This window comes from Varanus komodoensis, unplaced genomic scaffold, assembly GCF_004798865.1.
Source record: "Varanus komodoensis strain SLA01 unplaced genomic scaffold, ASM479886v1 scaffold16, whole genome shotgun sequence".
Taxonomy (NCBI): domain Eukaryota; kingdom Metazoa; phylum Chordata; class Lepidosauria; order Squamata; family Varanidae; genus Varanus; species Varanus komodoensis.
Window position 1 is genome coordinate 3,322,647 of NW_025335468.1, and position 17,090 is coordinate 3,339,736.

The following is a 17,090-nucleotide window of genomic DNA, read 5'->3' on the forward strand; positions in this document are numbered from 1 at the left end:
GTGTAGGGATGACAGGCGCAATTGAAGTCGTGCTGGGGGGTGGGGAGATGGCTGGGCTCGTGCTTGGGGTGGTGGGGAGAGATGGTCATGATCTTTGTTGTTCTTTGTCACTTTGCTTCACATTTTTCTGATTCAAAAAAAAAAATAGTTACAGAATGGATTAACCTTATTAACATTGAACCTTATGGGGACATTTGACTTGGCTCATGATCAATTTGGGTCACAACCAGAGTCCTGGAATGGATTAAATCTGTGAGCCAAGGTACCACTGTATTTTAAACAAATGGGTCTGCTACCACTCCATCTAATTTGGGGCTTTGATTTAGAATTGTTGAAAGTCAAAGACTGGTTTACTTAGGGTAATAATGATAGATGTTCGGATTGTCTGATGATTGATTGCAGCATCAAGTGGTGACTAGCATATGTAAATACTATAGTCTACCAGATCAAGCACCACATATAAAGCTTTTTTCACCTCAGATGAGGTTGTTCAGTAGAGTCAGTTAATTCAGCAGTGGGTAATCAAAGAATAATTGTGTGTTCTTGAGCAGAGAATGTTGCATAGCTATGTTGTATGGATGCATATTACTATATAGATAAAGAAATCAGCAATTATGACTTTCAATTTCTTCAGCAAATACTCTTGTTTGTCAAAATATAGGCCAGTTATCAAAAGCAATACAACAGTGGAATGCTGAATCAAGATGCTGCCCAGACATTAATAGGTGCAACAGAAAGCTATGTTGATATTGAAGGAAAGTAAGTGTTTCATTTTCTTCAAAGAAAAGATACTGACTGGTGATGTTTAAAAATTACACATACATCCTTGGAGCCATCTGTGGGGATCTCCCTGTTTCCTCTTCCTGTCTATCCTCAGTCCTCTAGAGCAGGGGTCCTCAAACTTTTCCAAAAGGGGACCAGTTGAAAGGTGTCTGCGGTGGGTGTGGGCTGCCAAGGCGGTGCTGGCGGGGGGAGTGCACGCAGCAAGGTGGGGATGGGGGATGCGCGGGGTGAGGCAGCCGCTTGCTTGCGAAATTGTTTCTCTGAGCGAATCCAAACCAATCTCCCTGTGAGCAAGCTGCATGCCTGTGCGCATGCACACAGTGAGTGCAAAACCTCTGGGGCAGGCCGGTTAAATGGGCGTGGCAGGCCACATCTGGCCCATAGGCCGTATTTTGAGGATCCATGCTCTAGAGCAAATTTGGGAGTACACAAGCAGCAAAACCAGTTCCACTAGTGGATGGATGCAGTTGGATCCAACCTATGATTTGTTACATAATTATTTTAGTTATAGCATGCACCAACCAGCAGATCAGTTCAGCTCACGTTTTGATGATTCAGTAAACAGAGTGATTTGACACAGGCTGACTAGGAGCCCACCTGATCTGGCCAGGGCCAAATCCAAAGCTTTGTGCCTTCCACTTCCTATCATTGGAAATTCAGAAATGACTCCCTACTTTTTTATTTTTTAACAGAATGGGATAAAATGTATAAGCACAGTAGATCCTGATTTGCTCCAAACTATTCCTGCCTACAAATACTTAATGTTTAATTGGATGTGGGTGGGGTAGGATTCAGTTGGGCATGGATTCTGCCAGCACCAGCTCTGCCTCTCTACTTATACCTCTCCCTAGGAGCACCATGTGGCTCATCACATTTGATAGTTTACCCCTATATTTGACAAGACTCCTGGATATCTTGATTAGCAAGCTAGCTAGGTATAGGTTTGATGGCACTGCTACTAGGTTGATTCACAGTTGGCTGTCAAACTGTACTCAAAGAGTGCTTGTCAGTGATTTTTCATCAAATTGGGGGAGACATCAAGTAGAGTGCCACAGGATTTGGTTTTGGGTCCTGTCTTCTTCAATATTTCTTCAATATAGATGTAAAACATCTCAGTCCAAACAAATCAGAAAAAAATGAACTAATGCATATTATGCTAAAACATACAAGAAGCACAAAATTCAGGTGAAAATTAAAACAAAGTGCTACATGTATACATTGGGTGGGGTTCTCCCACCCAAAGAACCCTCCAATACGTATTGTGAATGGTACAAATTAATTAGATGGCAAGACAATCTGCAACCAAATATTTTCTCACACATGATAAAAACACTTGCTAGGCTTGAACTAAAAGGAATTTCAATTTATCAATTGGCATACATAATATCAGTTGTATATGACAGGTATATAAGAAGAGAGGGTGAACAAAGCCAGGAAGGCTGTATCAAATTGAAACATGGTTAAATGTACAGAGCTTGGACTTGGGGGCTCTGTCGTCTGACTGACAGGCATTTTTCACACTATTAGATTAGCATTAAGATTAATTGCTTTCTTTGTTCCAAATATAAATGTTATAAGTTGCAAGAATGGTCTCTTCCTACTTTTTGCTGTAACTTCTCCCATTCACAGGAGCAGAGTTGACATATGTTAGATGTCTGGAAAGTTATGTGGGGTTTTATTTATTTATTTTTAGTATTCAGAGGCAAGGAAAATCAGGCTTTGTTTGTGACCTTTTAGGGAAATGCTCTGGGAAGTAAGCTTTCTGTTTTCATCATCTGCATGTGGTTGAGGGAATGCATTTTTCAGGCATATCAGTCATTCAACAAGTGTCTGTATGATGGAATGAGAACACATGTATTCTGAGAGGTGGCTGATTCCACTGTATTTATGGAAAGTGATCTTATAGAGGACAGTCGCAAAGTGGTTATATGATCTTCTGAGCATACATTTTCAAAAAAACCTATAAAACAGATAACTTCTGCATTGATAGGCTTTGGCAATAGGTTTTGCAAATAGTGGTAGTGTAACTCAGCCTGGTACCTGAAAGACACACCCCTCCCACCGCTGCTATATATATTGCTCCAGTATATCCCGAAGTATAGAATGTCCTCCATGGAGCTCAGGGAAAAATTGAGATTTATCTTACTGTCAAAGTATTTCCCACCTCTCTCTCAGGATCTGTCATTCATGTTCTTTAGTTAGAGGTTTCTGCCAGCATCCAACATGTTGGGAAAGTAAATTAGATTAATTTAAATTAATTGAATTAGTTAAATTACTCTTCATATTCCCTGTGGGATTTTTGTATGACTGTGTCTCTATGTATCTCTCTGTGCAGACTTGCCCTTTTTATATTTGTACATCATGTTAATATTTGATAATCTGTGAAGACTGATTATGGATGGACTTTGTTTCTGCAGTGGGGTTTGAGAGGTGCTCTTAATTTTCATTATGCTCTAGGAAGCAGGATGGCTTTTCCTCCTAGGGATGGACTCTGCTTACAACCTCTGGTCGGCTGTGTCATCCCAAGGTGGAATGCCCTCAGAAATTAATGATAATAAAAATCCCATTTTTTTCAAGGAGTTCCAAGAATTGGTGGGTGGCTATTGGGTAGCATGCTCTCCCCCACTATCCCATGAAATATTTTCTCTGGTTCCAGTTAAATACCTTTTTATTTTGTCAGGCTTTAAAAAAACAGGCACAAAAATTACACAGAATTCAGCTTGTTTTCCTGATCTTACATTTTTCTTGCTTCTTTGTATTAAGTTTTAAGTAATTTAGTATTAGAAGCCACCCTGATAAGTTTTATTAATGACCAGGATATCAGTAAACAAAGAATAATTTATGTCTGAGAAAATGAGTTCAGAATTGCTCTCTTCTCTTTTTTATAAAGCTGCTGCTTTGTTATCTGTATTCTTAACTTCATTGAGAAGCAAAATAATAGCAGATTGATTATTTTGATGATTACACTGTATTTACATGTTAGCTTCTATCTTCAGTTATATATTTTATAAATGTTCTAGATTTATGAATATTCATGAAGTAAAGACATATTGGGAAAGCAAAGGAATACTCGTGATAATGAAGAAGTGGCTGTCTGATTGGGTTTACAATGTGAAAGATGAAACTTTCAAGCCACCAAAGTTAGTATATAATGTTTACTAAAATGTGAATACAAGAAAACTTAGCATGTTAATGTAATGAAAATGACAAAGGTTCATATGATCGAATTAATAATGAAAAAGTTGGGCATTTTTGTCAAGGCCTTGTTGGGTTGTTGGTCCTGTGGAATCAAATATTCAGGTTTATAAAGAGTCAGCTGTCAAATAAGTTGGGCAAGAAATGAGAAATATAGGCCCAGGCAGTCAGAAATCGAAACTGAAGATTGGTAAGCAAAAGATTAACCAGACATGGTCCCATCTGGTAAGACAAGTTGCTCAGGATGAGCAAGCTTGTGAGCTAAATTGGTTCTCAGGACCATCTGACAGTTTTAAGTCAGATTGCAGGATGTATTATAGCAAGGACAAATTCCTAGAGGCCTACAATCTAGCCTGCATGGGTTTCTGAAGGCATGTAGTTATCCTTCAAATCTGAAAGAAAAAATGCAGCCCTGTTGGCATAGGAGCCTGTCTGCTGGAAGTCTTGGTTTTAGAAACTGCCTGGCTGAAGTCCATAACCCCTTGAATGCAAGAAGGGATTAGTATAGATTCAATTAAGATTTAATTATTTATTTGTTAGTGGTATTTCTAACCTGTCCATTACGGTTCATCTCTGGACGGCTTACAATATAAAACAACCTAATAAATCATAATAACACATGACTGATAATTTAACATAATTAAACTATCACTTGATTGATAATTTAACATAATTAAAATGTTTAAACTTTTCCCTGTTTACACTCTTCAGCTCAGTGGTGTGCTTACAGCCCTATGTATATATTTTTTGAAATTTAAGATACTTCATATACAATGTGTTACAGCAGCTGCTTCCTACCTTGTCTCCTTAACCACATCTGTTGTAGTATTATTGTCTTTTCAGTTGTGGCTTACTTTTAAAGACTTGTTCTGAGTAGAAGAGCTTTCAACGTCTTCCACTGGCACATCTCTGTCTTTTCTAGCTTGGGTAAAGGGGCTGAGGATGTTAAAATGACAGTGATAGGTATAGGAAAGGCATTAGAATGCTACATTTGGCCAAACTTCTTTTGTTTCCAAATGTCTTTGAAGCAAGAAGATAGTGTTGGTGAAGCCAAAAAGCCCTAGGAGACTGGGGAAGCCTAGGAGACTGGGGAAGCCAAAAAGCCCACTACTCTCTCTTTCTGCTACTACTCTGTGCCCTTTCCCTTGGACACAGTAGGTGAGTGTCCCATATTTAATTGAGTATGGAAATCACATGTTTCTCAAGGGGAACAGCACCCAGGGTAGGAGATGAGGCAGAGTATGAGTCGTATACTCTCTCTCGTTCCACAAGCTTGGATTCCTACATCTCTTTGACATCTTCAGTTGCTGATGGAGTCTTGCTTTTGTGTCTGACCATGCTGATCACTGGCTATGTGTGATAAAAAGAAGAAATTAATACAGTGTTCTCAATTTTATAAGTAACTCAGTAGTAATTAAATTGACAAAATCTTTTCCCCTTCACAGGAACAAATTTCTGAGGTTTTTTCACCAAACAGTGTTTATGGAGGAATTTGAATATATAAGCACCATGATAACATATTTGAACGTCATACCTATTGTTCTTAACTTTATACCAAGTGTTACTTCATCCTACCTTCCACAGCTTAAGTTGTGCAACTACTATTTTCTGACGTGTTATATATTGGAAGCTTTATTGAAGGTATTAAGTGCATAAAATATTAGATGGCAGTGTTAATGACTTACATTTTTACAAAATGGAATTTACAATTAATTTTGGCAAGGGTTTGTGAAATTCCCACTCTTGTTTTTTGCCAACATGAGGCAAAGAACATACTGCCCCATTTTACTTTCACTACTTTTTCACTACTTAGTTTTTTGTTAGTTCTTTTTCTTAGACATTCTGTTCCTCCCTATTGTTTGAAGAAAGGAACTATTACTGTTTAAACCAAGTTCTATAAAGCTGTGCAAATGTTGATAACCCAGTGAGGCTCTTTGCACAATGGCTTGTTTAAATTGGTTACACATGCCAAACACTATTAACCTAATTACCTATCTAGGCATGGCTTATAGAATTATTTGAAGATTGTTTCCCCTTCAGACCACACCAGATGAGTTATTTGGGCTTCAAACAGGCTGTAACACGGGTTCAGATGACACAAAATAAGCCCTGTCTGGGACAGTGACTGAGTTTACACTGAATGTTCATGTACCTATTTGAACAAGCAGTTTTGAAGATCAAAGGTGTGGCAGATGAGTGGTTTGGCTTATCATGTTGTATAAACCTGGGTGTTGTGGATTATGCAACAGTTTAACAGAGTAGTAAATGAGTGTATGAATCCAAAGTTTAATGCCTTCCACATATTTAATATCAATTTAATTTTTGTTTTTGACAGGCTTTTGCAATGGGCAATGCCTATATCTATTACCACTGGAATCAATTTGATATTTTAATCATAATAATTGGAATTATAGATGTCATAATTATTAATGTCTTTAAGTCACTTGCTCCATCATATCCTATGCTTAATACTATCAGGATATTCAGGATGATTCGTATTCTAAGAGTTCTGCGACTCTTGAAGGTAAACTTAATTTCTCATTATTTTTTTTCAGCAATGTGTTCTTGAAAACTGAATTTGTTCATCTCCCAAAGAGAAAGAAGTTCATTTTAAGTGGGTTGAAATATTTTTTTCATTAATAATGTTCTAGCCTAAATGCATTCAATTATGTTTGGGAATTTAAAACTGTCAAGATAATCAGGTTTCAATCAAGGAGAAGGAGAAAGTATTACACCATTTTCTCATCACCTGTCTTACAGTAAGGTATTATGTTACCAAAACAGTTAACACCAACACTTGCTTTCATTCTATCACACTTCTTTGTTCTGTTGCTCTTTACTTGTGTGCATGGGAGCTCTCCATACAAGTCAGAATGCTGAAGGATCTGAATTCTGGCTGCATCCATGTGGAAGGTTGTCACAGATACAGTGGGTTTTCATCTTCAATTGTGCTCTGTAAGTACAGAGTGACTAATATGTTGGAAGAGAGGGTCAGGAATGGAGTGTTCTTTCTTCTCCACTTTTGCTGCTATCTTCTTTTGAAGGCCTGAACTGGGTTATTGTAAACATTCATTTTGAGAGGGCCCAACCAGTCTGGGATGTAGATCTATTTCTGAACATTTCTTTCTTTAGGTTGCTGTGAGAAATGCAATAGTGCCTCTACTGCCAAGGAAAAATAGGAACCAGGTGGTAAGATTTGTGTAGTCTCATAATCCCAGGCTCCTTCCTGCCAGCTTGTCCTTGCTTTTCACCCAGGCTAGAACTTGTGTGTTAGCTGATTCCATCACTTACAGCAGGCCAGAAATAAGCTGTAAGTACTTTTCTGCAGGTGCCATTGACCTACTCTACTTTGCTGCTACCAGTCAGCATCCAGCAAGGGTCTGATCAGGTGTGGGCATGAATGTCAGAGTACTTTAGTATGCAGATCATGCCACTTTCTCAGACAAACCTGTAATCAGCCATAGATCTCGGAGGAGCAGCAGCAGCAAAGTGACCTGTCAGTTTCTCATTGCACAAAGTAAAACTGAGGAGCAGTAGTGTTTTGGGAAGGGACATGGATGATCTCAGGCTCCCCTTCTCCATCAGCTTCTTCATGCTAAATATGTGAGATGACCATTTTGGAAAGCATTTTCAGATTCATTGGATGTTTATGCCCCTTCTCCTTCCTCCTCATCTCATGCTTCCATCTTCCACTACTGTTCAGAGTCTCTCCCAAGTAAATGGTCAATTTTTTAAAATAACTGTTCTGGAGGAATCAGAAGATCACTTACTAGATAAGCAGAAAAACATAATTGTGCACCACACCCCTCAGACTCTTCTCCCTCTCACCTTCTCTGAAATTTAGACTGAAAAATCACCTCCAATACTCATCTACTGAATCAATAGCAGGCTCTCCTGATTTTCATTCCAGAGTCAAAGGAGCCATCACTTAGGCTTACAGCCTTTGAATCTGACTTGCATTTTCTTCTGTGCCTCTACAGCAAGGGTCCTCAAACTTTTTCAATAGGAGCCCAGTTGAAAGGCAGCAGCGACTGGCGCAGGCTGGTGAGGCAGTGTCGGGTGCGCACGGCAGCGGCTCACTCGGAGATCTCCCAATGAGTCCAAAACCATCTCTGAGTGAGCAAGCCACTGCCTTCCTGCCTGAGTGGCGAGGCAGCAAGAGTGCTCACAGGCAGCGGTGCGGGCCGGATAAATGGGCATGGCGGGCCGGATCCATCCCATAGACTGTAGTTTGAGGACCCATGCTCTACAGGATGCTTATGAGGCAAAAGGGAGGAGAATGGTATAATGTAAAAGCAACAGAGGATGCGCCTAATATCGTAAAATGCAATTTTTCCAAAGCCATTGCCTGTTTTGCCATAAATTCTGTGGAACCAGAGAAATCTCCAGATGATCTGAACCTAAGCCAGCTTCAAAGCCAGTATCACACACTGGCTACTGGAGATCAGTCTATGCTTTATAGACTATAGCTGGGATTAGGATTGGAACAAACCCTTTTGGAATCCATCCTTCCAATATCCATAGACTTCCTCTCATCCTCAGCCTTGTCCTGCAAAGAACAAATTCACTAACACTTACAGGCCCCTGGTTGTGCAGTCTGTAACTTTCCCTGTCAGCAATGGATGTAGAATGCAAAAGAAAGATGCTGTGGGTGGGTGTTCCAGCCAGTATTCCTTGTGCGTGGGAAGGAGGCACCATGATCAGGTGCACCAGGCGTCCTTCATGGAGACCAGCCTTTTTTCCCACTCATTGCACCAGTGCTGACATGGTTGGGAAAGAGGCACCATAAGTAGGCACACCAGGTGCCCTTCCTGGTTCCCACTCATCCCTGTTTACTGCTGCTCATGACTATGTATGCAGGGGAAAGGGCCACTGCTTGCGCAGCATGTGGGGCTCACTTGGCGAGTGTCCCATGAATGCTGGGCATGGTTGCCAGGGACTCAGACTCTGGGCCATTGCAAGGAAGACTGGAATCCAGGGATCCAAACACAGGGAATCCAATAGATTACCATCCCCAGATTTCCTGATGATGCGTAACCTGTATCATGGGGAAAAAAGGCTATTCTTAGACAGCAAATGGAGAAACAGAATAGTTTTTTAAAGGCAAAGGCATAAGGCAGAGGTTTATTTTATCTCCTTGTCTCTTCAGTCTGTATGCAAAACATATAAGGAAAACTGGATCAGAGGAAGGAGTGAAAATGGTTGGAAGATACATCAACTAATTAAGATATGCGGATGATACCATATTACTGGCAGAAAGCAGCAGTGAAGTGAAACACTGATGAAAGTGAAAGAAGAAGGTGAAAAAGGAGGACTGCAGCTGAGTATTAAAAATGTGACTACAGAAGAATTACACAATTTTAAGGTCAACAAGGAAGAAATTGAATCATCAAAGGGAGACTGTAGCCAAGAAATTTGAAGAAAACTGAGACTTGGAAGGGCAGCAAGAAAGGGAACAGGAAAAGATAATTAAGTGTAAGAATGTTTTACTGGAGTCAAAGGCCATAACTGTCCACAGTATTGTATTCCCAATCACTGTGTATGGGTGTGAAATCTGGACAGTGAAGAAAGCTAACAGGAAGAACATGATAGTGGAGGAGAGGTTTGCAAAAACCTGGTCTGACAGAGAGTCAAACAAGTGGATCCTAATCAAATCAAGCCAGAATTTTTCCTAGAAACAACAGTGAGAAAAATGCTATCATACTTTGGGCACATCATGGGAAGGCAAGATCCACTGGAGGATATAATCATGCCAGGGGAAGTTGAAGGCAGAAGGGGAAAGCCAAATATGAAATTCAGTTATTCCATAAAGGAGGCCACAGCCTTGAGATGACAAGATCTGAGCAGGATTGTTAAAGACAGGACTTTTTGGAGGGCAGTCATTCATAGAGTTGGCATAAGTCAGGGACAACTTTGAAAGCAGATAAACAGAACAATACCTAACCTCATTTCATTAAGATCTTATTGTAGTGCTACTAAATCCCAATTTCATGTTTCTTACTCATAGTGCACATGGCAAGACTTGTTGCTCGATATCCACAGTGTTTGTACCATTTTCTCTATCACATAAATACTCCCTAGTGCTATTAGTAGGTGTTACTAGTTGATTATTCATTTGCTAATACTTGAGAATGCATCAAGAAGTTAGAAAAGAGATGCGTGCACAGAAGTTTGCCTGTAAAGTGCTTGTGCTTTTTTTAAAGCTCAGTTAGTTATGTACAGGTGTGGATTAGCAAAGGAATGAAAATGGGGGTGGGGGGAATACAGCTCATCCTACCTGTATAAAGATTCATGGAGAAAAAGAAGGTTGCTCCTGTAGCTAGGATGTCCAATGGCATTTGTTCAGTTTCCAATCACAATTCTTACCTTCAAAGGACCCAAGTATCTGAAGGAATGTCTCATTCCACATCAACTGATCTAGACATTAGGTTCTTCCTTGGCAGATGTCTTCTGGGTGCCTTTTCTATCTAAGCTGAAGTGGACAGAACAATTGGGAGAACCTTCCTGACTGATTTGCTTGGTGAACCCCTCTCCCCAGGGATGCTCATTTGGTGTCTACTTTGAGGTGTTTTAGGCAACTAACAAATACTATTTTTTCTCTCATATATTTGTATTTCTGCTGTGGTTTGGTGCTGATCTTTACTGTTGTCACTTGTTCTCATAGTATTATGACAAACTATAGCTCTAGTCATGTTTCGTTGAAGGGTGGTATAAGGACATCTTTTAATGAATTGATATCTCTCTCACTTCTATCCTTGCTATGGTCTCCTGCGTATAACCATTGTCTAGCTATAGTCTTGCACCCGTTCTGTCTCCTCTTGCTCCACCTTCCTTTGATAGCTTCCTCACCATCCTTTTTAACCTACAGACACAAGTGATTTGGTACCATCCTTGGTACCTGACAATTAAGTGTTACAGTGCCTCTGCCTATGAGATGTTCTCGCCAATGTGTTCAAACAAGTTTGTGTGGCTAGATTGTTATCCTAGCAATAGCTGGATATGGTGATTGTCTTGACTGGGTGCCATTGAAGGCCCCATAATGGGCTAGTTTGGTCACTGAGTTTACAATATACAGGGTGAGCCAAAAGTAGGTATAGAGTGCTGATCAGGTCATGGAGGACCTCACACAGTAGATGAATTGAAGCAGTTTATTTCACAAACATTTATTGACATTGGTGCTAACTGTAATTTACATCACAGTGTCAGGAACAGGTTCCAGGAATGTTGCAGTGTTGATTGAGGACTTTTCAAGTACCTAGGAGACTAAGCATGACCTGATCATGTATACCTACTTTTGGCCCACCTTGTAGAATAGATGTAGACATGATTTTAAATATATTGTGTATTTCAGCTTGTAATACCCAAAGTGATTTTCTTGTTGGAAAAACAAATAAACAAACAGCTCACATTCCGGTATGATATTGCCAAAGGATATGTTCAAGGTGAAGAAGATATCAAATGTCTGATTGGACAGATTGCTGGCCATGAAAAAGTTTATCTGGTGAGTAAATTAATCAGATACTTTAATCAGAGATGGTCAGAGAGGAGGAGCTGGGGAAACAAGCTCAAGCACCAGTTCATAAAGTTACTTGTACAGTTCTTAAAACAACCAGCTGGGTTTGACATAGTTCATGTAGGGGGCCAAAGGAGCCAGACGCTATGTTACTTCTTCCTGGTGTATTGAGTGCTAGAATGGCTACTGCCGATTATAGAGGTAAAATTGTCCTGCAAATAAATACTTATTTTGCTCTGTATCTGATATATGTCCTTTTTAAACAGGAAATAAATAAAATATTGGAAAGAAACAAGCAAGAGGCTATGAAGGAACTAGGTATGCATTTAAAGTATATTATACATAAAATGGCTGTGTTACTGGTATTTCTCAGAAAATAATTTACATTTATTTAGTAAAGCTTTCTAATTTTTTTTTTAAATCTGAGACGATTTAAAGTGCTGCGGGTGGTGGTGGGAGTGGTGATGATATGGAAGGGCTGTGCAGAGCCCCATGGCTTCTTGTGCACCTAACTTACCTATGATAAGTTTGTACGCAACTCCTTCATGTGTGGGATTGCACAGAAACCACAAAGAAGTAAAACAAACTGTTTGCCTGTTACTGTGGTACTTCTGCTGCATGCAGATTATAAGAAACATTCTGGCTTATGGGCTTTTTTGAGTCAAATGGCCTCAATAACATCCTGATAGTCCTGTTTCTTGAAGAAGAGGGTCTGAATTAAAGGATGTGCAACACAACAGGTTATTTGAAAGATTGTGATTTTGCAGTAAATATAGACAAAATTATACAGATAATAGTGCTGGTTTCTACTATTTCCAGATCCCTTAGGGAATGCATAGAGTTGGTATATGAAAACCTAAGGAAGAAGCCTCCTGTGGGTACCATTTCTCACTCTCTCAGAATAGTGGCTCTTCCAGCTGCATTTGGAGGCAGTATATCCAAGGAGGAGATTTGCAAAATGTCCAGTTTTGCAGAAATGCATTAATTCCCATTTTTAGTTAATTTGGAATCCCATCCTACAGATAGCTTTCTTTGGGTGTATCCTGAACGCCATGGAATGCCATCTGGAAGCCACATGAGAAAGGGGCATTTTTCACTGTGAATTCTTCCTAATGTCTCCTGGAGGGAATACCACCCACTACTGTGCATTCCAGTAGAACAAGATTTTCTCCAAAGGCTTCTGTCACATTGTATGCATGGAGGAAGTAGATAGGGATTCCTAGGCAAGTTTCATTCTGTCGTTACAGACATTATTACAGTTAGGTGTTCTATGCTCGTTCTTTTAAGCAGAAACTGTATTGAAAATAGTTTTAATTAAGCAGACTGAGGGGGTTTGTCAGGTTTTTTTTCCTGTTGTTCTAGTCCAGTCTGGGAGGGCAGTGAAGCCCCTTCCTGCAAAGAGGAACAACTAATCCTTGTTCAGGGGAAGACTCTTGTATTAAAGGTTATGGAATGTTCTTTGTGGGATAGAGGGAATTCACATTAAGCAGCTTCCATTTCTATTTCAAACCCTATTTAAGTGGGAATAGAAAAAAATGTGTAACTTTAATACAAATTTCATTCAGGTTGTTTTAAAAAAGAAAAAATATAACAAGTTAATTAAATTTAAAAATTATCTTTAAAAATTATTTCTCATTAAAAATAATGAGCCATATTGGTTGATTGGTGTACCTTATCTGCTAAACATCAATAAAGAACTTTCAGGTTTGGGAAAAAAATCTATTCAAGTTTTATCATCCTTCCTTCAGATTCATATAAGTTTGCTATAACAGCATATTCATAAAATATAATTTTCCATTAGTTAGATAGAAGTTTTTCCCCTACTGTCAACCATAGAAACAGTGAGTCAGAAGGGGTCTCCTGGGCCATCTAGTCTGACCCCCGGATCTAGCCGGATCCACTCATGACATGCCTACCATGTGCATGTCTAGCCTATCCTTGAACACCCTCACCAATGGGACCTCAACCACCTCCCATGGAAGCCCATTCCATACCCTTGGGGTCCTAACTGTCAGGAAGTACTTCCTGGCATCCAAATTGAATCTTGATTCCCTGAGCTTTGCTCTGCTGGAGCGCATCCTGCCCTCCTCTGCAGGGAAGAACAGGTCTCTACCCATCTTTATGTGACACCTCCTCACATACCTGTATGTCTCCAACAGATCCCTTTGGAATCTTCTCTTCTCCAGGCTGAAAAGACCTAGTTCCCTCAGTCTCACATCATACAGCTTTCCCTGCAATCCGGCCACCATCCTTGTGGCCCTACACTGCACTGACTCTAACCTGGCTGTATCCTTTCCTGTAACGAGGGGCCCAGAACTGAACGCAATAGTCCAGTAGTGGACGCACCAGAGTCATATAGAGTGGTAGTAATACCTCTCTTGATCTAGAAGCCACACTTCTGGCTATGCAACCAAGGGTGGCGTTCGCCCTCTTGACCACCGCATCACACTGCTGACTCATGTTTAGCCTGCAGTAACCCAGCACCCCAAGATCCCTTTCACAAGTGCTGCTCTCCAGCCACTTGTCCCCTAATCCATTCCTATTCCCCAAGTGCAAGACCTTGCACTTTTCCACATTGAACGCTATCCTGCTGTATCCTGCCCACCTCCATAGTTTGTCCAGATTTTTTGCTCCTCAGTTGTGGCCACTGCCACCGTTTTAGTATCGTCTGTGAATTTGAGCAGCAGACTGTTCACACCTTCTATGTCATTGATAAAAAGATTAAACAGGATCAACCCCAGGACAGAGCTCTGGGGTACCCAGCTTGTCACTGGCTGCCATCCTGATGATTCCCTGCTAATGGTTATCCTCTGCTTCCAGTCAGTCAACCATGCCCATATCCATTGGACAGTGCATTGGTCTATCTCAAAACTCCTCAGTTTCTCAACCAGGATATCATGGGGCACTTTGTCAAAGGCCTTGCTGAAATCCAGGTAAAACACATCCACTGCATCCCCTCTGTCTAGCCACCTTGAAACCTTGTCATCGTATTCCACATGGTTTGTCTGGCAGGACCTGTTTTTACGGAAGCCATGTTGTGTGGCTGCCAGCATCGCTAGGTCTCTCGCTATTATGAGCCTTTCCATTGTTTTGCCTACAATCGGTGTATGGCTAACTGGTCTGTAATTCCCCATGTCCCTTCTACTACCCATTTTGAAAATTGGGACCCTGACGCCACCCTCCAGTCCTCTGGAATTTCACCCGTTCTCCACAAGGCCTCAAAAATGGAGGCCAGTGGGCATGAGAGAACCCGTGTCAACTCTCAAAGTACTCTTGGGTGTAACCTGTCAGGGCCCTGCCCCATTGTAACATCCAGTGCCCTGAGGAGCTCCTCAACTTCTAGGGGGTGACTCTAACCTGTGCCCCTAAGTCCCCAGCCTCATCTAATCTCTCATGCAGATCTCCCCCGTCCTGCTTTGGGGAGAACACAGAGGCAAAATAGTCATTCAGCATCTGTGCCTGTTCCCTCACATTAATCGCTGGATCCCCTTTCTCCTTATTTAGCGGTCCCACTACCTGTCTCCCTGTTCATTCAAATGGATGGACAACTTTTTAGGAAGTGAAGTTACTTATAACATAAATAAATTATGTGAGGGATTAGTATGGTAAACAGTTAGCTCTAAATACTATCTTCCTTGAATGAGAAATAATTTTGGTATTTGTTTTAGGCTTAATGCAACGTGATTATCCTGATATTGTCACTGCAGTGAAAACCAGACAAGCAGTCCAAACAGTGTTGAATACAGCTTCTGAAACACTTAGGTTTATGATATCAGGAGGAATTGTTGATAAAAATGAAGGAGCAGAACTGCAGAAGGTACTTTTTGAAAAGCAATCCATATGTATATTTATATATTCGTGCATATATAGTGAGAAAGAAGTTTTGCTATTGTAGAAGAGATGTGCAATGAATTGCCCTCCCAGTATTGTCAGTGCCCAGTTGCATAAGCCCAGTCAGCAAAGCCAGGGGTATGGGATGATAGGAGCTGGAGTCCAGCAACATCTGGAGATTCACATGTCCCCCTCCACTGTGATGAAACAGTGTTCAAGACACATTATTTATGCCTATTATGCATGCATTTTCTGGATTCCAGCATTGTAGGAGGCTAGTGTTAAGAAGTGAACCTATGCTACATTTGACCTCAGTACATTTGTTGATCAAGAGAAATGTGGAAGTAGTGGAAAGCTGTATGCGTAATACTGTATTGGTAGTAACAGTGGATTACCCAAACATATAGATAAGTTTCCATATAAGACTTAAGTGTAGTTTGCTCATAGTATTAAGGAAAGATCTAAGATCCTCAATTTTTTTTTTGGCCCTGAGGGATGCCCACACTACTGAGTGGTAGATTGGGGTTTATATACACATGCCTGTAGCTCACATATCTCAGTGCACAGGAATGGGGAGGTTTATACCTCCATACTCATTGAAATCAAGGAATGGGTTCATAGGTGGGAAGATGTTTAAAACTTCCCCCTCCACCTGATATAGATTGCTGTTTCCCCACTGCTATTAGTAGCAGGGAAACAACATTCTGAACCGCTTCTAGATTCCTAGGAGATAGAGAAATTAATAGAACCTGGAACAATGTTTTTCCCCTGCTACATAACTGGTGGGGAACAAGGGAGATAAATGGTGGACTGTATGTAGCGCACAAGTTTCCCCCCTGTGATCTAAGCTAGTGCTCCTTGCCTTACAATGCAATGCCCTGGTTGACAGTACTGCCTGGCAAAGCTGTCTCCCTAATCTATTATCTGTTATTTGTAATTAATTGTGGATTACCAACTGGCCAACCAACCAGCAATAGATTGGGGTGAGGGAGAGTCAGCCAACAGGGACACATTTTTTTTCTTTCTTCCAACACACTCTCCCTTCCAAGGCCTACACAACTTGGATGAAAATTGCTGGAAAGTGCTGCATATTGTGGGCAGGGAAAACAATCAAATGTACTGTCACATTTTGACTCATTAATAACTAACTCCTCCATTTCCTTGCAATAAGAGGGTGTTGTCTTTCTCAGCTTTGATGTGAGATGCTCCATAGTCATTAGTACATTGACTGTGTGGTACCCCACAGTTTCAAGCGGCTGTTAAATGGAAAAGAGGAAAGTAGAACTCCTTTTTTTCTGTTCTGCCTCACATCAGTTATGTACTGATCAGTGACACAGCTGAATTTCAGAAAATATTTTGTTTACAGGGCATCTCTGGCATTTTCACATCTGGGTTAGCCATAGATGGAAATGTGTTTCTGTGTGTGAGTTGCATTCTTTGAACTGGAGCAAAATTATTTATTTATAATATATGTAATATATATTTGTATAATCAAAAGTGTAAATTACTAATATTAAATTAATAAGTTAAAACCATAAGTTAACTTAATAAGTTAAAAAGAAAAGTTTTTGTCAGGCACATAAAACTGAGTAAAATAGGCGCCTGACAAATCTCCAGTGGCAGAGCCACAATTGGAGTGCCACCACAGAAAAGACCCTCCTTGCAGCCTCCCCCTTAACCTCAGGGAGAGGAACTCGTAGGAGGGTGTCTGCTGACAATCTCAAATCTTATTGTTAAGAGAGCTCTTGTTTGTCCTTGATATGTTTGT

At 40.5% G+C, this 17,090-nt stretch overlaps 1 protein-coding gene across 1 annotated transcript in view; it reads left to right on the forward strand.

Annotated features, from left to right (window-relative positions):
- Positions 1-17,090, forward strand: part of LOC123021357 (sodium/hydrogen exchanger 10-like) — an 85,765-nt gene that overhangs the window by 42,625 nt on the left and 26,050 nt on the right. Inside the window, 7 exon segments of the mRNA XM_044426069.1 lie at positions 662-759; positions 3,804-3,923; positions 5,424-5,619; positions 6,314-6,502; positions 11,330-11,479; positions 11,758-11,809; positions 15,160-15,308. Coding sequence (XP_044282004.1) covers positions 662-759; positions 3,804-3,923; positions 5,424-5,619; positions 6,314-6,502; positions 11,330-11,479; positions 11,758-11,809; positions 15,160-15,308 — 954 coding nt within the window.